The sequence below is a fragment of the Staurois parvus genome, unplaced genomic scaffold (genome assembly GCF_062004578.1).
Source record: "Staurois parvus isolate SC_StPar_1 unplaced genomic scaffold, SC_StPar_1.0 ptg000068l, whole genome shotgun sequence".
Classification (NCBI taxonomy): domain Eukaryota; kingdom Metazoa; phylum Chordata; class Amphibia; order Anura; family Ranidae; genus Staurois; species Staurois parvus.
In genome coordinates, this window is record NW_028317864.1 from 8,553,271 (window position 1) to 8,570,870 (window position 17,600).

The 17,600-nt window shown below is 41.2% G+C and overlaps 1 protein-coding gene across 2 annotated transcripts in view; it reads right to left on the bottom strand.

The window, feature by feature from the left end:
* Positions 1–17,600, bottom strand: part of MIGA2 (mitoguardin 2) — a 54,811-nt gene that overhangs the window by 16,060 nt on the left and 21,151 nt on the right. For both annotated transcript variants that reach the window (XM_089669089.1, XM_089669090.1), the window contains exons 4-9: positions 14,993–15,114; positions 10,348–10,465; positions 7,943–8,076; positions 3,855–3,969; positions 1,366–1,466; positions 1,063–1,178 (exon numbers count right to left, since the gene is read on the bottom strand). In XM_089669089.1, the coding sequence (XP_089525215.1) occupies positions 1,063–1,178; positions 1,366–1,466; positions 3,855–3,969; positions 7,943–8,076; positions 10,348–10,465; positions 14,993–15,114 (706 nt within the window). The remainder of the gene's footprint in view (positions 1–1,062; positions 1,179–1,365; positions 1,467–3,854; positions 3,970–7,942; positions 8,077–10,347; positions 10,466–14,992; positions 15,115–17,600) is intronic.

The following is a 17,600-nucleotide window of genomic DNA, read 5'->3' on the forward strand; positions in this document are numbered from 1 at the left end:
TAGTGGATTCTTAGATGCGGTAGCTGTATTAGTTTTCTTTTCTAAACATTTTTATTTTCACCTGTTGATCAAGCCAGTATGTCTGTTATTTTTCAACTTCCTTTAACAGACCAAGCTGTCCAGCAAACGTGTCAGTTAGAGGGTGAAGACAAACATTTAAACAGGGGTGTTTAAAATGGACAGTCTTTAGTCACTTATTTAAAACCTTTATCCCAAAAATATAATGGGTTTAAGTTGTAACTGCTTAACAAGCATTAGCTGGAGCTTCACTTTTAATGTGTTAGTCAACTCCATCTAACTCTGCTATGGCATCTGCCGCCACCATCTCCCCAGACTGACAATGCTGCTGTCCAAAGTTGTCTCCGTTTCTCTTGCAACCAAAATGGAGACTCTCTAAAGCCAGCCATAGACAGTTCGAATCTCGGCTGGTTCAGCAGAAACCGGCAGATATTCAAGCCATGTATGGGCAGGCTGAATATTGATTGATCAACTTGGGTACAACCAGCCTGCTGGATTTACACCCTGTCTTTTACACCGTCTATGGCCTGCCTAAAGACAAGTGAGAGGCAACGCAATATGCTGTTATCAGGTCAAAGAATGCTCTCTATATAATTGTTAAATTGTGTAAATAAGGATTATAATAAATGTTAAACAGATATACATGTAATCACTGTGTTCTCCCGTTTGGGTTGGGACGGCTCCCCCTGCCAGGAAAACACAATGGCTCAGCGGGAAGGATTCCTCCATCAACACTGGCTGCGTATAGAGCAATTTTCTTTCCTGCAACTTGTGGTTATAGTAAAGAAAATCTCTCCGTCAATGGCTGGCTTAAGACAAAGTGTGCTACTGACTGGACCTAGAACTGAAAATAAAGGAAAAAAAACCCCTACAAAATAAATTGACTGCGGCCACCACATTTAGGGTTTGGTAAGCTGCAATATATAATATGTTTAAAGCATGTTCTAGTTTGCTCAGGTGGATCCAGATTAGACATACCAGAACTATCAGCTCTGTAACAACTGTATGGTCAATTAGTATCCAGCTGTGGGGAAATGTCCGTACCTTATTGTCCTGCAAGCCACTTCTCCTGCATGTACCAATTTTAGTGCTTCTTCATATGCTGCAGCAGGCTTTTGAGGAATAAAGGGGCCCTCGTTCAGTTGTAAAGTGTCAAACAGCTGAAAGTCAAGTCACATGTATGAATATCAGCACATTGAGCGGTAACAGTTGCAAGGTTGAGTTTTTAAATTGAGGATGTGGGTTTTCATCCAGCATAGTGAATGTGGAAAACTATACAGACCTTTCTAAAGGCCAGTGGGTTCAAGCAGTAGAGTATTCTTCAATATTACATAGCAATGTTCTCACCTCAGCAGCTGAGAAAAAGGAGTCATCGGATATGGTGCTGATCTCATCATCCATCTGCAACATCCTCTTTGCTTCCAGATGAGGAAACATCAATGCTCCTTCTACAGAGAGAAATGGAAAGATGCACAATGTAAAGCACATCAGGTATCCAAAGGGGAATATTTAATCTTTAAGGCTCGGTTCACACTACTGCGAGGTAATTTTGACAAGAATTTTAATGTGATTGTGTAGTGGTTGCAACTTTGCAAAGTAGCACAGGAACCTTTTCCAGAATCGCACCATGCCTAGTTGTATTGATGTGAACGGGCGCCATTGATAATAAAGTAATGCAATAGCATGCGATTCTATGCAACTCAAGTCGCATCAAAAATTGCATTAGTGTGAACAGAGAAATGCAGAATTAGAAAAGAAGTGGAAACAAACATCTGCAAACAAACTAGTAGTTTCAATGAATTCAAATTGAAGCAAACCTGAATTTTAGATAAAACCCATACTCCTCTTCCTGACCTGTGTTTTTAGTATAGCAGCTTCCAAATCCAAAATCAGTGCTCCACTCCCTTTAGCACACTGCTTGGTGATAAGGGAGGGGGGGGGGGCAGTTCAGCAGGGTCCTTGCTGTCAGATTGCAATGACCCTTTGGGGGGATTCCTGCATTCACCTTACTTGTGTGCATTCATGAATCTACTTGTTTATTTTGTTCAGCCTATTGGCTGAATGAACAAAAACTAAAAAAAAAAAAAAAAAAAAAAAAAAAATAATCTGTGTGTACCCAACTTTAAGACACTGCTAATCTCACAAGATTTGGTGATGGCACTAATCACAATGTGACTTCCTGAAGAGGAAGGTGTATCCAAGGACCTGCAGTGCAAGGATCTCCTCGCTTTTGCTGCATTAATGTTGCAGATCTGTGCTTCCTCCACCTCTGACCTTTGATCATTACCCCATCAGTCTTCAACTATTACTAAGGGGGCAGCTCTGAGTTGAGAGAGCAAAGCCTTTCTCCTCTAGCAAGTTGGCCACCCTCAAATACAATTCAGAGTCTCATTTAATTATTATGTAATAATTCCTGGAGGCAGATGCTCCATATTCTGAGTGGTAGGAGAGGAGAGAAAGCGGAGGGGATTTCAAATCCCCGCCGCTTTCTCTCCACTCTTTGTAGAGATGACAGTTCGGGGTAGAGGACTTTTGATTGGTCAGCAGCACCGTCACATGGATGGTGCTGACCAATCAGATGCAGTCTAGCAAGAACTGTCATCCCTGCAAGGAGAGAGAGCCACTTCACAGGTCTGGGGATTTGAACTTGCCCTGGCTTTCTCTCCTCTCCTTGCAGCGAGGACAGTACGGGCTAGACGGCATTGGATTGGTCAGAACCGTCCACATGACGGCGCTCTAGCCCAAACTGTCATCCCTGCAAGGGAGAGAAAAGAAAGTAGCGAGGATTTCAAATCCCTGCCGCTTTCTCTCCTGTCCTACAACTGAGACTGAGCATGAGATGCCTGCAGGGAGGTTTCCCACTCCACTCATGTGTGAACTTGGGTTATGACAAGCCTGGGTTCACAAAGGAGCAGTGGGGAAAACGCATGCAATTTGGCCAAAAATCAAATTTTCTGTTCAAATCGCATGCAAATCTTTGCGATGCAATTTGCGTCCATTAATGCAAATCGGTTAAGGTATCAGGAGTATTTTCACAAGTACGGGTACTCGTGAAAATACTCGATATCGGCACAGATACCAATACCGGTATCGGTGCATCCCTAGTTTGAAAGCATAAATATATCAAATGACCTCAGAGCCAATGGCAGCAAGTAATTATGTACATTATGTAGGCACAGAACACTATTCTGGAGTAACCGTATCTTGGGAATCTAGCCACGGGGACGAGACCTTATTGAACTCCTTGGGGTATCCCCTCTTCTCATATGTCAATTTGTACATGGGAATTGCCTTATTAATAAGAGCAATCCAAAAAGATATGGAGAGGACAGTGGATTTCCAATTCATTGTTATTCATTTCTTAGCATAGAAAAACAGTAAATTTAAAAGTTTTTTAATTCCATTAAGGAGAGTGTCATCCTCCACATAATGTCTTATCATAGCTTTAGCTATTAAGCTCTATAGACACACTTTTCAGTGAAGCAAGTATGGTTAGCCTGGTAAACATGTAGGACAAAGCCTAGAGCTTCACGTACAGATGAAAATAATTTTAATATATTCATATGCAATATTTCATATATATCTCCTTCCTCCCATGATGCAGTGCATGGTGCCTGAATGGCAAATATTCAGCCTGAGCATTGTCACCTGGGCACAGGTTGAAGGTAGTTAGGCCTGCATAAACTATGACACAGACCAATACTGATATTACACACAGTAAGGCAACAGCAGGTGCAAAGGGAATAGCAGCATAGCTTTAAATTTTTTATTTGCTGAGAAAACAACACTGATGTTTTGAAGAGGGACAGAACACATTCAGATCACTCATTAGTTACCTAGATCCATCAACATGTTATCTTGGGGAATGCTGGTGCCAAACTCTTCCTGAAGATTATAGGCACGACTCAACAAGGCTTCTAGCCTGCCTGACAACTCTTTGCTCTGTGAAACCTAAAACAAGAACATTAAAATATGCTAATAAAATTTATGATAACTTCCATAAAACAAAAGTTATCAGCTGTATATGCTGGGATTAACAGTTTTATAAATAGAACGAAAACTTATTACAGACAACAGGATACCATTAGGTCCTTGCAAGTGTTGTAGCTGCTTGCCTACATTTTCAGCTTTGACATCAGTTTCTGGCCAAATGAATTTCACTCACAAAATTACAGGCAGAATTCTCAGTGCTGTTACTTGCTTATTGTGACATACTGTACTTTGTCCACACTCATCTTTTTAGGAGTTGCTTCTAAGCTAGACTCACTGTACTGACCATACTGTTCATCTGCCATAATACAAAATTAATTTTCTGGTACAATCATTTTTATTGAAAATCGAAAGAAATACAATGCATGAAGCACCCATGCAGGGGGCTTTGTACAGCCATATATACAATGGGGAAAATAATTATTTGATCCTCTGTAGATTTTGTAAGCTTGCCCACTTACAAAAGTTTTATCATAGGTGTATTTTAAAATGATAGAGACAGAATAACAACCAATAATCCAGAAAAAAAAACACATGATACAAATGTTATAAACGGAGTTGCAATTCAGTGAGTAAAATAAGTATTTGATCCCCAACCAACAATAATTCTGGCTCCCACAGACTGGCTATTTGCTCATGTTAGTCCTGTCAATTTAGGAAGGTGCTCCTAACGACAACTCGTTATGTTTATAAAAAAGACACCTGTCCATAGAATCTCTTTCTCCCATTATGGGCAAGACCAAAGAGCTGTCACAGGATGTCAGGGACAAGATTGTAGACCTGCACAAGGCTGGAATGGGCACAGGAGAACAAAAGGAAAGGAGACAACTGTTGGAGAAATTATTCACAAATGGAAGAAATACAAAATAACCATCAATTGCCCTCAGTCTGGAGCTCCATGCAAGATTTCGCCTCATGGGGTAAGGATGATCATGAGAAACGTGAGGAATCAGCCCAGAACTACAGGAGGAGCTTGTGAATGGTCTTAAGGCAGCTGGAACCACAGTCAAACAAATCATTGGTAACACAATACGCCACCCTGGATTGACATCTTGCAAGGTCCCCCTCCTCAAGAAGGCACATGTACAGGCCCATCTGAAGTTTGCCAATGAACGTCTAAAAGATTCACAGAAGGATTAGGAGAAAGTGCTGTGGTCAGATGAGACCAAAATTGAGCTCTATGGCATTAACTCTGGAGAAAGTACAGAGAAGGGCAGCCAAACTGATGAGACATGGAGGTGCTCAGCTATGAGGAAAGATTAGAGGAACTGAATTTATTCTCACTTGAGTATTAACTAAGTATTAAAAAGTGAAAGTTTGATTTATGATTATTATTCTGTCCCATTACTTTTGGTCCCTTAACAAGTGGGAGGCACATATGCAAACTGTTGTAATTCCTACACCGTTCACCTGATTTGGATGTAAATACCCTCAAATTAAAGCTGACAGTCTGCAGTTAAAGCACATCTTGTTTGTTTCATTTCAAATCCATTGTGGTGGTGTACAGAGCCAAAAATTTTAGAATTGTGTCCATGTCCCAATATTTATGGACCTGACTGTACATCAGTGGTTCATATAGTGAACTCGGTGTAGAGTTATTCACCCTGAGGTCATCATAGAGGACAAAGGGGCACTCTGTATGTCTGAAGGAAAAGAAATGTAATCTCCAAACATGGAAAGGTTTCTTCACAGTAAGAGCTGTGAAAATGTGGAATAGATTCCCTCAAGAGTTGGTTCTGGCCAGATCAGTGGATTGATTTAAAAAAAGGCCTGCATTTTTTTTTGGATACACAGAATATAACTGGATACTAACATTTATAGGTAAAGTTGATCCAGGGAATATCTGATTGCTTCTCGTGAGATGAGGAAGGAATTTTTTTCCCCTGCAGGAGAAATTGGATCCTGCTTTCCTGTTTTTTTTTGCCTTCCTCTGGATCAACTGTGGGTGTAGGATTACAACTTTTTTTTTTGTTATGGTTGAACTGGATGGACTTTTGTTTTTTTTCAGCCAGACTATGTAACTCCCTGTTTGGAGGGAAGAAAAAAAAAAATGCTGACTAATACCCTAAAAACACCATCCCTACAGTCTAGCACAGAGGTGGAAACATGCTTTGGGGCTGTTTCTCTGCTAAAGGTACAGGCTAACATTGCTGCATTGAGGGGCGAATGGAAGGGGCCATGTATTGTAAAATTTTGGATAAGAACCTTCTTACTTCAGCCAGAACACAGAGGATAGGTCTTCCAGCATGACAATGGCCCAAAACATACTGGCAAGGCAACAAAAGGAGTAGTTCAAGAAGAAATACATTACAGTCATGGAGTGGCCTAGCCAGTCTCCAGACCTTAAAACTATAAAACATTTATGGGAGGGAGCTGAAACTTGCCAAGAAACCTTAAGGATTTAGAGAAGATCTGTGAAGAAGAGTGGACCAAAATCCCTCCTGAGATGTGTGCAAACCTGTAATCAATTACAAGAAACGTCTTACCTCTGTGCTCCCCAACAAGGGTTTCTCCACCAAGTACGGAGTCATGTTTTGCTTGGGGATTAAATACTTATTTTACTCACTGAATTGCAACTCAATTTATAACATTTGTATCGTGTTTATTTCTGGATTTTTGGTTGATATTCTGTTTTGATAAATTAAAATACACCAATGATAAAAATCATACACCTTTCATTTATTTGTAAGTGGGCAAACTTACAAAATCTGCAGGGAATCAAATAATAATTTTACCCACTGTAAATGAAAATTGCTTATACTCTCAAACAGCAATTGTCAAAAAAGGGTGGGTGCATGCATGGCAGTATAATTAACTATTACAAAGACTTAACAATTTGGCCACAAAATGCAAGCCGTCGCCGTAAACAACTGGCTTGGTCAAGAGACCCAAATTAGTAATAATAAATATTTTTCATACAATATTCTCATGTCACTGACCCTATAACGGTTTTTTTCTTTATAGGGGTACACAGATTAGGCTTAGAATGTGGCTGAGAGTAGGGTTAGAGTTAGTTAGGTTTTGATTTAACTTCCACTTTAATTATTTTTGGTAATTCATATCTGCATAATTCATATCTGCATTGGGAAAGTTACCACCATCCTAACTAGATTTTATATATCCCATAAGATAAGTTTATTTTTTTCTCTAGACAGTAAGGTTCGGCTAAAAGAAACCCTCATTGGTCAAGGAGACCCACTTCAGAGAAGCCATAGTTTTTCTACAATATATGGATTCTACAGCTGTATGTAGTATAGAATAATTAGTTCTATAATATTAGGCTGTATCTGTGCACAAACCAGTGGTTATGGTTACACAAGGCAAACAGGCAAAAAAAAAAAAAAAAAAAGAAGGATTTGCGTAGCTCAGCCTACTACCTGAAATGAGGAATACACACACTTCTTAAAATTTGTTTTGAAAATATGCTCTATTCCTTCTGTTTCAATGAGACTATTTTGCTTCAACCTATTAGATCTTTTGCTTAGGTCATTTAAATATCCCAACCACCATCACCCAAAAGGGGGAGCCCCAATATACGTTTGCTGGCAATAGCATCCTAGTGAATATCTAGCAGTGGTATCTCTATATGACCAGTACACCTCCACCTTCTCCTGTGACTGAACAGATCCCTGATGATGCTGGCTTAGATAGGGTGCCTGATATGAACCAGTGCAAAACAAAGTAATTTTAAAGAAGCCACATACAGGGAAAAATATGTGGCTGCTGTTACATTTACCATTTTTCAAAGTGCAAAGAATTTAAAACAAAACTTTATTACCCCCCTTCCCCCAGTCACTTGTGGATAGTTGTCAAGATAGTGAAACTTTGAATACCACAAACAATTGGCTCATAGATGTCCAGCCTTGAACAAAAACCATGGCCACACTGTATGTGAATGAATTTTAGCAAAGTGTATTATTTTCTGGGAACTCACCTCCTCCAAGCTCTCGGACATGCTGTCTTCATGGAGTTCAGTTGCATGAGCTGTAGGGGTGCTGGAGCTGCATCGCTGGCCAATGTTCAGTGCCTGCTCCCACTTATGCAGAGCCTCTTCAAACAGCTCCATTCCTGGCCACCAATACAACGAAGACATCCATTTATTACAGTTTATAACAGAATACATAAATGTGCCATCATAACCCTCTGAATACCATCCAAAAAGGATATTAAAGGGCAAGTATACTTTCTACTGGTCAGCTCAGTAGATTGTTTTTTTTTTTAAAAAAGAGCTGGATGCATTTCTAATTGCACAAAAGATAACTGGATACTAATATGTAAAGGTAATAAAACCAGGGAAAGTTGATCAAGGGAATTTTGCCTCCTGGGGGATCAGGAAGGAATTAATTTCCCCCATGGAGCAAACTGGATCATGTTTTATTGGGGGGGGGGGGGGGGTTGGCTGCCTCTGGTTCAACTGTGGGTACAGGATTGTGTATCTGAAGGTTTTCTATTCGTTTGTGCCTTTTTTTTTTTTTTTTTTTAATTGGTTGAACTAGATGGTTCAACCTGACTAATCATACACTGCTCAAAAAAATTAAAGGAACACTTTGAAAACACATCAGATCTTAATGGGGAAAAATATCATACTGGATATCTATACTGATATGAACTGGGTAAAGTGTTGGGAACATAAATATGCCCCATCATTTGATGGAAATTAAAATTATCAACCTACAGAGGACTGAATGCAAAGGCAACCCGAAAATCAAAAGTGAAAAAAACAATGCAGCAGGCTAGTCCATTTTGCTGAAATTTTATTGCAGCAACTCAAAAATGGTACTCAGTAGTTTGCATGGCCCCCACGTGCTTGTATGCATGCGTGACAACGCTTGGGCATGCTTCTAATGAGACAACAAATGGTGTCCTGGGTTATTTCCCCCAGATCTGGACTAGGGCATCACTGAGCTCCTGGACAGTCTGATATCCCAGAGGTATTCTATTGGATTTAGGGCAGGCGAAACTGGGGACCAACAAGTGGTATCAATTACTTAATAGTCCAGGAACTGCCTATATACTCTCGCCACACGAGGCCGGGCATTGTCGTGCACCAGGAAGAACCCAAGACCGACTGTACCAGCGTAGGGTCTGACAATGGATCTAAGGATTTCATCCCGATACCGAATGGCAGTCGGGGTGCGATTGTCTAGCCTGTAGAGGTCTTTGCGTCCCTCCATGGATATGCCTCCCCAGACCATCAATGACCCAACAAAATGGTCATGCTGAACGATGTTACAGGCAGCATAACATTCTTCACAGCTTCTCCAGAACCTGTCACATGTACTCAGAGCGAACCAGCTCTCATCTGTGAAAAGCACAGGGTGCCAGTGGCGGACCTGCCAATTCTGGTGTTCAGTGGCAAATGCCAATTGAGCTCTACGGTGACGGGCAGTGAGCACAGGGCCCGCTAACGCCACCCCTCTGTCCATGGTTTTGCGTACCATCACTGACCCACCACCAAATCGGTCATGCTGAACAATGTTACAGGCCTCATAACGTTCTCCACGGCTTCTCCAGACCCTTTCACATGCTCAGGGTGAACCTGCTCTCATCTGTGAAAAGCACAGGGCTACAGTGGCAGACCTGCCAATTCTGGTGTTTAATGGCAAATACCAATTGAGCTCTATGGTGCCGGGCAGTGAGCACAGGGCCCACTAGAGGATGTCAGGCCCTCAGGCCACCGTCATGAAGTCTGTTTTTGATTGTTTAGTCAGAGACATTCACACCAGTGGCCTGCTGGAGGTCATGGCAGTGCTCATCCTGTTCCTCCTTGCATAAAGAAGCAGATACCGGTCCTGCTGATGGGTTAAGGACCTTCTATGGCACTGTCCAGCTCTCCTAGAGAACTGCTTGTCTCCTGGAATCTCCTCCATGCTCTTTAGACTATGCTGGGAGACAAAGCAAAACCTTCTGGTAATGGCATGTATTGATGTGCCATCCTGGAGGAGTTGGACTGCCTGTGCAACCTCTGTAGTGTCCAGGTATCGTCTCATGCTATCAGTAGTGACACTGACCCTAGCCAAATGCAAAACTATTGAAAAACAGTCAGAAAAGATAAGTAGGGAAAAAAATGTCAGTGGCCTCCACCTGTAAAACCATTCCTGTTTTGGGGGTCATCTCATTGTTGCCCACCTAGTGCACCTGTTAATTTCATTAACACCAAAGCAGCCGAAACTGATTAACAACCCCCTCTGCTACTTAACTGACCAGATCAATATTCCAGGAGTTTAAAATGACTTGATGCTTTACTCCGATTAAAAAGTGTTCCTTTAATTTTTTTGAGCAGTGTATATTATACAAGAGTCATTTTAACTACCCTCAAACACAGCAGATGAAAAATACCTTGAACATAAAGGTTCTCTGCATTAGAGTCATCCGCAGCTAACTGTTCATCCATCTCTCGAGACCCCCATGGTTCCAGGGATGGGGCATTTGCACTGGAGGAGTTGACTGCCACTACCTACCAAACCAAGAAAAAAAGAAAAAAATACAGCATATAAGAGGAGCACTAAGAAAAAAGAAAAAAATACACAGATGGAATTTATATTTGAGAACAGTTTTACCTGCCAAAGGATTTTTATCCCTGCCCAACCAGTCCTTAGAATTACACAGCTCTGACAACCATCACAGCCAGTTACGAAAACAGCCTGGACAGTGAATGAACAGCAGCACAATGATAATGTATTACTTTTCACCTCCTGTTACAGTTCCTTTTCATTACATGCACTGCAGCACATGACTAGCCCCAGGTACTCCCCATCCCTCCTCTCCCAGCGTGAGTTCTGTTGTAATTAGCAGAAAACAGGAGGTTGGTATCAGGGTTAATTTAGGTACTTTCACTGCTGCAAGTAAAAAATTTTCTTTTCTTTATCTTCTTGGAGTTTACCTTAAAGTGGAGCTCCACCCAAAAGGGGAAGTTCCACTTTAAGGACTGCTCCCCACTATGGATTGGAACCTTTGAGAGGCGGGGGGGAGAGCGGGTACCCAAATTTGACAGGAAACAGAAGGTGTCCTCCCTCTCTGACACGTGACCCGTATTACCAGAAGACTACAGGACAATTCATGAAGTGCAGCGCTATTCGCGCATGCGCAGTGGGTACACAGTTCTGAAGCCGCAAGCTGCACAGCCGGGTGCCCACACTGAAGATGCCAGGCTCTTGGAATACAGGACGGCCGGTGAAACAGACTGCGGGGGACACACCATGGGACCGAGGGACAGGTAAGTGGCTGTTTTTTAAAAGTCAGCAGCTACAGTTTTTGTAGCTGCCGACTTATTTTTTGACAGGGTGAGTGGAACTCCGCTTTAAGTCCCTGGTCACATCGGTGCAAATTGTCATGCGACTGGATAGTTTCAAAGTCGCACCCTACTGTCAGCAATGGAAGCGGTCAAATCGGTGCGACTCCATCTGAGTCGCACTGATTTTGAAAGTAGTTCATGCACTAGTTTTTTGCAAGTTCAGGTGCAACTTGCATAAACATCTGTGCATGAAGTCACACAGATGTCTTCCAAGTCACACCTGAAGTCACACTGACTTTCAACTTTGAAATCGTGCAAATTAAAGTGAAATTGCACTTATTTCAAAGTCGAATTTGGTGTGACTGAAGCCTAAGGCTCCATGCACACTAGCGTTTTTTTTCAAAAACCGCTGAATAAAATAGTGTTTTAGTAGCATTTAATTGAGTTATTGTTTTATTAGCATTTTACAGTACATATAGGAGAAAAAAAAAAAAGTTAGAAAAAAAACAACAACTTAGGAGCGGTTTAGTAGTGTTCATCGTTTTTTTTCTGCTGGCAAGTTGCTCCTAAAAATGGGGGGGGGGGGGGAAGCATTTTTTTCTGCTCCTAGAAGCTGATGCTTAAGAAACCCTTCAAGCCTACAATAGTGTGCATGGACACATAGGAAAACACAATTTTCTTCTAGTGGCAGCAAAAAAAAAAAATTGAAGATCATGACTAGCTGCTAGGAGCTTAAAAATAAGTTCGTGTGCATGGATCCTCAAACTATAGTGAGTGGCTCCCCTGGTGGCGAAGACAGAATTACAAGAGACAAGCTCTGATTGCTTGTCATTAAAGAGACCCCGCCACTAACTTTACAGTGGAATTCCAGCTGACACCTAACTAGCCTTGCCCCCCTCTCCCCCCCAAAACTTACACTAACCTGTGTAAGATAAATGTACAGTATAGACTTATTTTTTGGCAGCTCTGCTCTGCTCACATGACCTCCCCTGTGTCAGCCAGCACAGCTGCAGGGAATAGGAGAGAATGCTCACACAACAGTTACTAAAGCCTGGAGTAGTGATATCATCCATAGGCTTCAATGGCCCATCCGTTGTCAGCGTTCCCTCCTCTCCCCTGCAGCTGCTCTGCTTGACACAGGGGAGCCAGATCAGGTGACCAGACCAGAGCAGCATGAAAATAGGTAAGTATATACATCTTTCTTGCACAGGTTATTTAGCATAGGAGTGGGGAGGGGACAGTTTTAAGGCTAGATACATGTAAGCTGGAATACCACATTAAAACATTTTAGGTAAAAGCACAGATAGATCAATTGTATTAAAATCTTACTTACAGTGCTTTTCTTTTTACATTTTTTTTTTATTCACTTGCAGTATGCCAATGAACCTGCTAGGGAATTTAACCAAAAGGAATTAACCACTTGCGGACCAGTGACTTATACAGCCACAGACCTCCCTCCCCTCTTCTACTTCATAACCTTGTCCTAATTACTTTCTGTGCTGGCCCAGCTCTTGAACCCCTCACTAACCTACAAAGCCTTTCAAGTAGCTGCTGGGGGAGGAGAAAAGGGGAATACAATACTATATTTTTGTGACAGCTCTGAGTCTTTTAGATGTCTACACAAGGGAGGCTTTTACAAGTATATAACAAAGTGGAGTTCCAGTTGAATAAAAAGAAATTAACAAAAAAGTCAGCAGCTACAAAAACTGTAGCTGCCGACTTTTAAAATACAGACACTTACCTGTCCCTCGGTCCAGCGGTATCTTCACCATAGCTGGTTTCAGCAGCTGTCTTCTCTCCCCGTCATTGGCATCTTCAGTGAGGGTACCTGGCTGTGATAGCTTGCGGCTTCACATCCGGGTGCCCACAGCCCATGCGTGAGTAGCGCTGCACTTTTTGAATGGTCCGTAGTCTTCCGCGACCTGTCATGTGTCCCAGAAGACTATGGGGAGGAAGGGGAGGACAACTTCCGCTTCCAATCGCCTTAGACGATCGCACCGGAAGTGGAAGCGGGTACCTGTCAAATTCGGGTATCCCCTCCCTCCCCGCTCCCCAAAGGTGCCAATCCTTAGCAGGGAGTGCGGACAAAGCCTTAAAGCAGAACTTTCCCTTTTGGGTGGAGCTCCACTTTAAGTGCACATATAATCTTCTGGGTGAAATTGATATTGTAATGAATGATCTGGTAACAGGGTCTCTAACAAAAGCAAATTTGGTTGTCTACAATTAAAACTTAAGGTACCCATGAATCAGGTGATGATCTTATTTTGAGTTTTTTTGTTAAGGCTGTCAATTAGTCAACTCCTGGTGTGACCGAGTGATTAGACATGTCAGAAGAACGTGTTTTGATTTGCATTGATCTTACTTTACATGTGCTCATCAACCTCCCTTTTCCATCAACATGAATATGCAAGACTAGCAGCTCTACAATGTTCTACAGACAAGTTTCATTGAAAATGGACAGAACATGTTTGCACACAACCACCAAAATGTGGTTAGGACAAAGAGTTAGACAAAGAAAACACCTGATGACAGCTCCATGTTAGCACAATTAAAGTACAACCAAGGAAAAATAAATGTTTTTAGGTTTGGATAGAATGGAGAGGGATCAGAACCCATGTCAGGCTTTTATTGCTGTCTGGGCCCTTGTTGGGGAGCTTCACCCTTTCTAATTGTCCTGTTCATCATTACCACCATGAGCATTCACAGGTTTCCCCTTTTTGTTACAGACTCAGATGTGACATGTAAACCAGTATGGATGGGGAAGAAGCTAATAGAACACGGTCTACGTTCCACCAGCTTCATTGGAGGACAGGTAAGACCTTAGGGGTCATTAAAGAGAACCTGTCACCCAAAAATGCATCACATAGGGGACTATTTTGTTATTAAAAAAGTTTGCTTGAAAAAAAAAAAAAAAAAATTTAAAAGACTCACTAAAGCACTTAAAATCTCACCTTCAAAAAATTTTTTGAGCATCCTTCCTCCACATACGAACATAAATACGTAGGTACCTTCATAGAAAAATATAACGTACCGACGTTTGCCACCATTTCAGAGGTGCACACAATTTAAGGCATAACATATTGGGTATCTATTTACTTGGCACAACCTCAGCTTTTATACTTTTCAAAAAAATATTAGGTAATTTGTGTTAGTGTGTAAAAAAATTTAGAGCATTTTTTACTGACAGTTGCGCTAGTATCGTTTGACATAAAAAGAAAAAAAATTCAACTACCGTTATTTTATTCTCTAGGGCAAGGTTTCTCAACCAGGGTTTCTCAACCCAGAGGTTTCTAGGGGTTCCATGAGCAATTTCTACCACTCAGATAAGTTACCACTGACACCATTGATCTTTTTAGCTATCTGTAAGGGAGTAATTCTTCCCAATAAACACAAGTGTACAGAGAATTCTTCCCACTGACCATCACACTAATGCATCATGACTTGTAGATATAGTAATTTTTAGCACGGGTCCCCGAGACTGGAATGTTAATTTAAGGGTTCCTCTTTGTTGAAAAGTTTGGGAAAGGCTGCTCTAAAAAAAAAAAAAAAAAAAAAAAAATGTTTTGGGTGTTTTATGTAATCTTCAGGCTTAAAAATGCGCAAAAACGCATAAACAGCTCTAGCAGCAATAGGGCAAATCCCAATGAACCAGGCTACCCATATCAACATAAAAAAGGGAAAAAAAAAAATATATATATATATATATTTATTTATTTATATCTCCTGCTATGGTACAACAACAGGACTTACCGAAGCCAGGCTGTGAGTGGAACTTGAGCGCTTGCTTGAATGCTTGCTTGGCTCTATAGAGGAAATACCACTGAGGGTGTCATTACTTTTGCTGCTTGGACTCTGCACTCTGCGGGAGTATCCTGAAAAGTCAGAGAAAAGACAGCAAGAGATATAAGCGCTGTACAGGAAAGACCCTCGGAATTCTATGACTGGTGTTAAGCATTCTTTGTTCAATCAAATCACAGCAAGTAAATTCTTCTACAATGATAAATGTCCATTATTAGCTAGACGTTGATCTATCCAATCTAAAAAGTATTAACCTGCTCCCTCTCTGTCTTTGGCCTTGCAAGTTAATCCACAGCAACTTATTAGAGAGAAGCGCCTATTGTAAATTTAAGCCATGATGTGTACACTGTATTAGACTGGCTTGTGTTAACAGAGTTGCTCATGCCAAGGGGAAACACTGGTCATTTTTAATACCCGTTTAGATATACACATGAATGTGATCAGCTAAATATACAATCTATATAATGTGCTTTAAAAAAAAAAAAAAAAAAAAAAAAAAAAAAAAAAAGATGATTCTACATACAGGAAGGTCAGTTTAAGGACTCATTCACACTACCATGTTGAGGCAGTGCTCCCATTACTGCAATGTTTGTTGGTGCACCATGTGAATGCGTTGTGGTGCCATTCATTTTTAGTGGCACACCAACTTATGGCACACGCTGTATTATAGCGAACTGCGTGTGGCTTGTACAGAAGGAACCTATTGCGTTTATGTTCTGTAACAGTCCATTCATTTTGAATAGGCTGCCAAAACACAGCTCAGGTGCATGTGCAGCTCTATCTTGAAACTACCTGTAGTGATCTCAGCTCTCTGCAGTACATTCCTGCCACTGGGATTTGCACTGTGGCCAAACCTTTATGTGAATGCAGCCTAAGTGCTGTGAGAAAGTGGTTAAGGTTCCCTGAAGAACTGGTCTTGGCCAGCTCAGTAGACTTTTATAAAAGAGCTGGATGCATTCCTAAATGATCAAAACATAACTAGATATTAACATTTATAAATAATAAACACAAACACCACACACACACACACGGGTAAAAGAAAAAAAAATTGAAACACTACATGATTTGCAGGTGTGAAAGTGACAACATGTTTCGCATTCAAAGAATTGTCATTCACTGCGAAAAACTGAGTAATGTCAGAGCTTACTGAGCTTCAAAGAAGGCAAATTTATGGTGCCGTTTAGCTGATGCCTCTATGACTGAAGTTGCCAATTTATTTGCCGTGTCACGAGGTACAGTATCAAAAGTTATAACGGCACGTACAGTTTCCAAGAAAACATCTGAGAAGGAAGCACGGTTGATATGGTCAACTGACTGAAAGACAAAAAAGGACATTGCGCAGGATAGGAAAGCAACTGCTGCAAACGTTACTGCAGAGCTCAATCTTAGTCCCATGAATGACGAAAGTGATGCTTCCCACCTGTTAGCTAGATGTCATCACACAGAAGAGTGTTACATCACTCATGCTTTCATCGTGAAACATGTCGTCAATATATATATATATATATATATATATATATATATATATATATATATACACACATACATATACACACACACACACACACACATATATATATATATACACACACACACACATACATACACAGCCACACATATATACACATACACATAGTCAGTCTGGCCGACAAAAGACAAAAGTCCATCCAGTTCAACCGTAAAAAAAAAAAAATTATAAAGTTACACCCAGAGTTGATCCAGAGGAAGGCAAAAAACCCAGCAAAGCACGACCCAATTTGCTCCTGGAGGGCCAGATGTGGGCTACTCCTTCGGTATTTCTTCATCAATTAAGCAGGTAAAAAGGTCTGGAGTTGATTCTAAGTGTGGAGAGGAAATGCCAATAGTGTAGTAGGTTCAAGAACTTTATTGGATCAACAGTAGTTAAGCCAGGGTTACATGTGCACACAAATACCATTAGCCATCCATAGCCTAGGAGGAGCCAGTAGCAAGTGTGACTTCCTGACCACTGGGACCACGAGGAGGTCCGGTGGTCTTTGATCCTCGCCGGGTTAGTACATGTTTTTACCTTTCATATTTACCAGTCTGCTTGATGGCTAATGGTATTTGTGTGCACATGTAACCCTGGCTTAACTACTGTTGATCCAATAAAGTTCTTGAACCTACTACACTATTGGCATTCCCTCTTTTTTGACCCTCTTTTTGGAGGGTTTCAGATCTGCATCCACCATTTCTGGGGTACCTGGAACCAGGAGGGGGACCCCTGCCTGCCTATCATTTGGAGCGAAAGGGCTCTCTGTACCTGGAGGTATATTACTGCACCCAAGACCGATGTCAGTATTTGAGAGGGATGGTCTATGTGTCCTTAGGATCTACATGCCTGGCTGGTCATCCGCATAAGAGTGTACACATGCGCATTTAAAATGTGCGGTCGGTGAGTGCGCATTTTTTCTGTTTGATACCAGTCACCTAATAAATAAGGAGGAGACCTTCACATACCTATGGTCACTTTATTGTGGAAGGACTTTATGAACTATTTTATCTGCACTCATTTAATTATGTTCATTTTTAATTGATACAC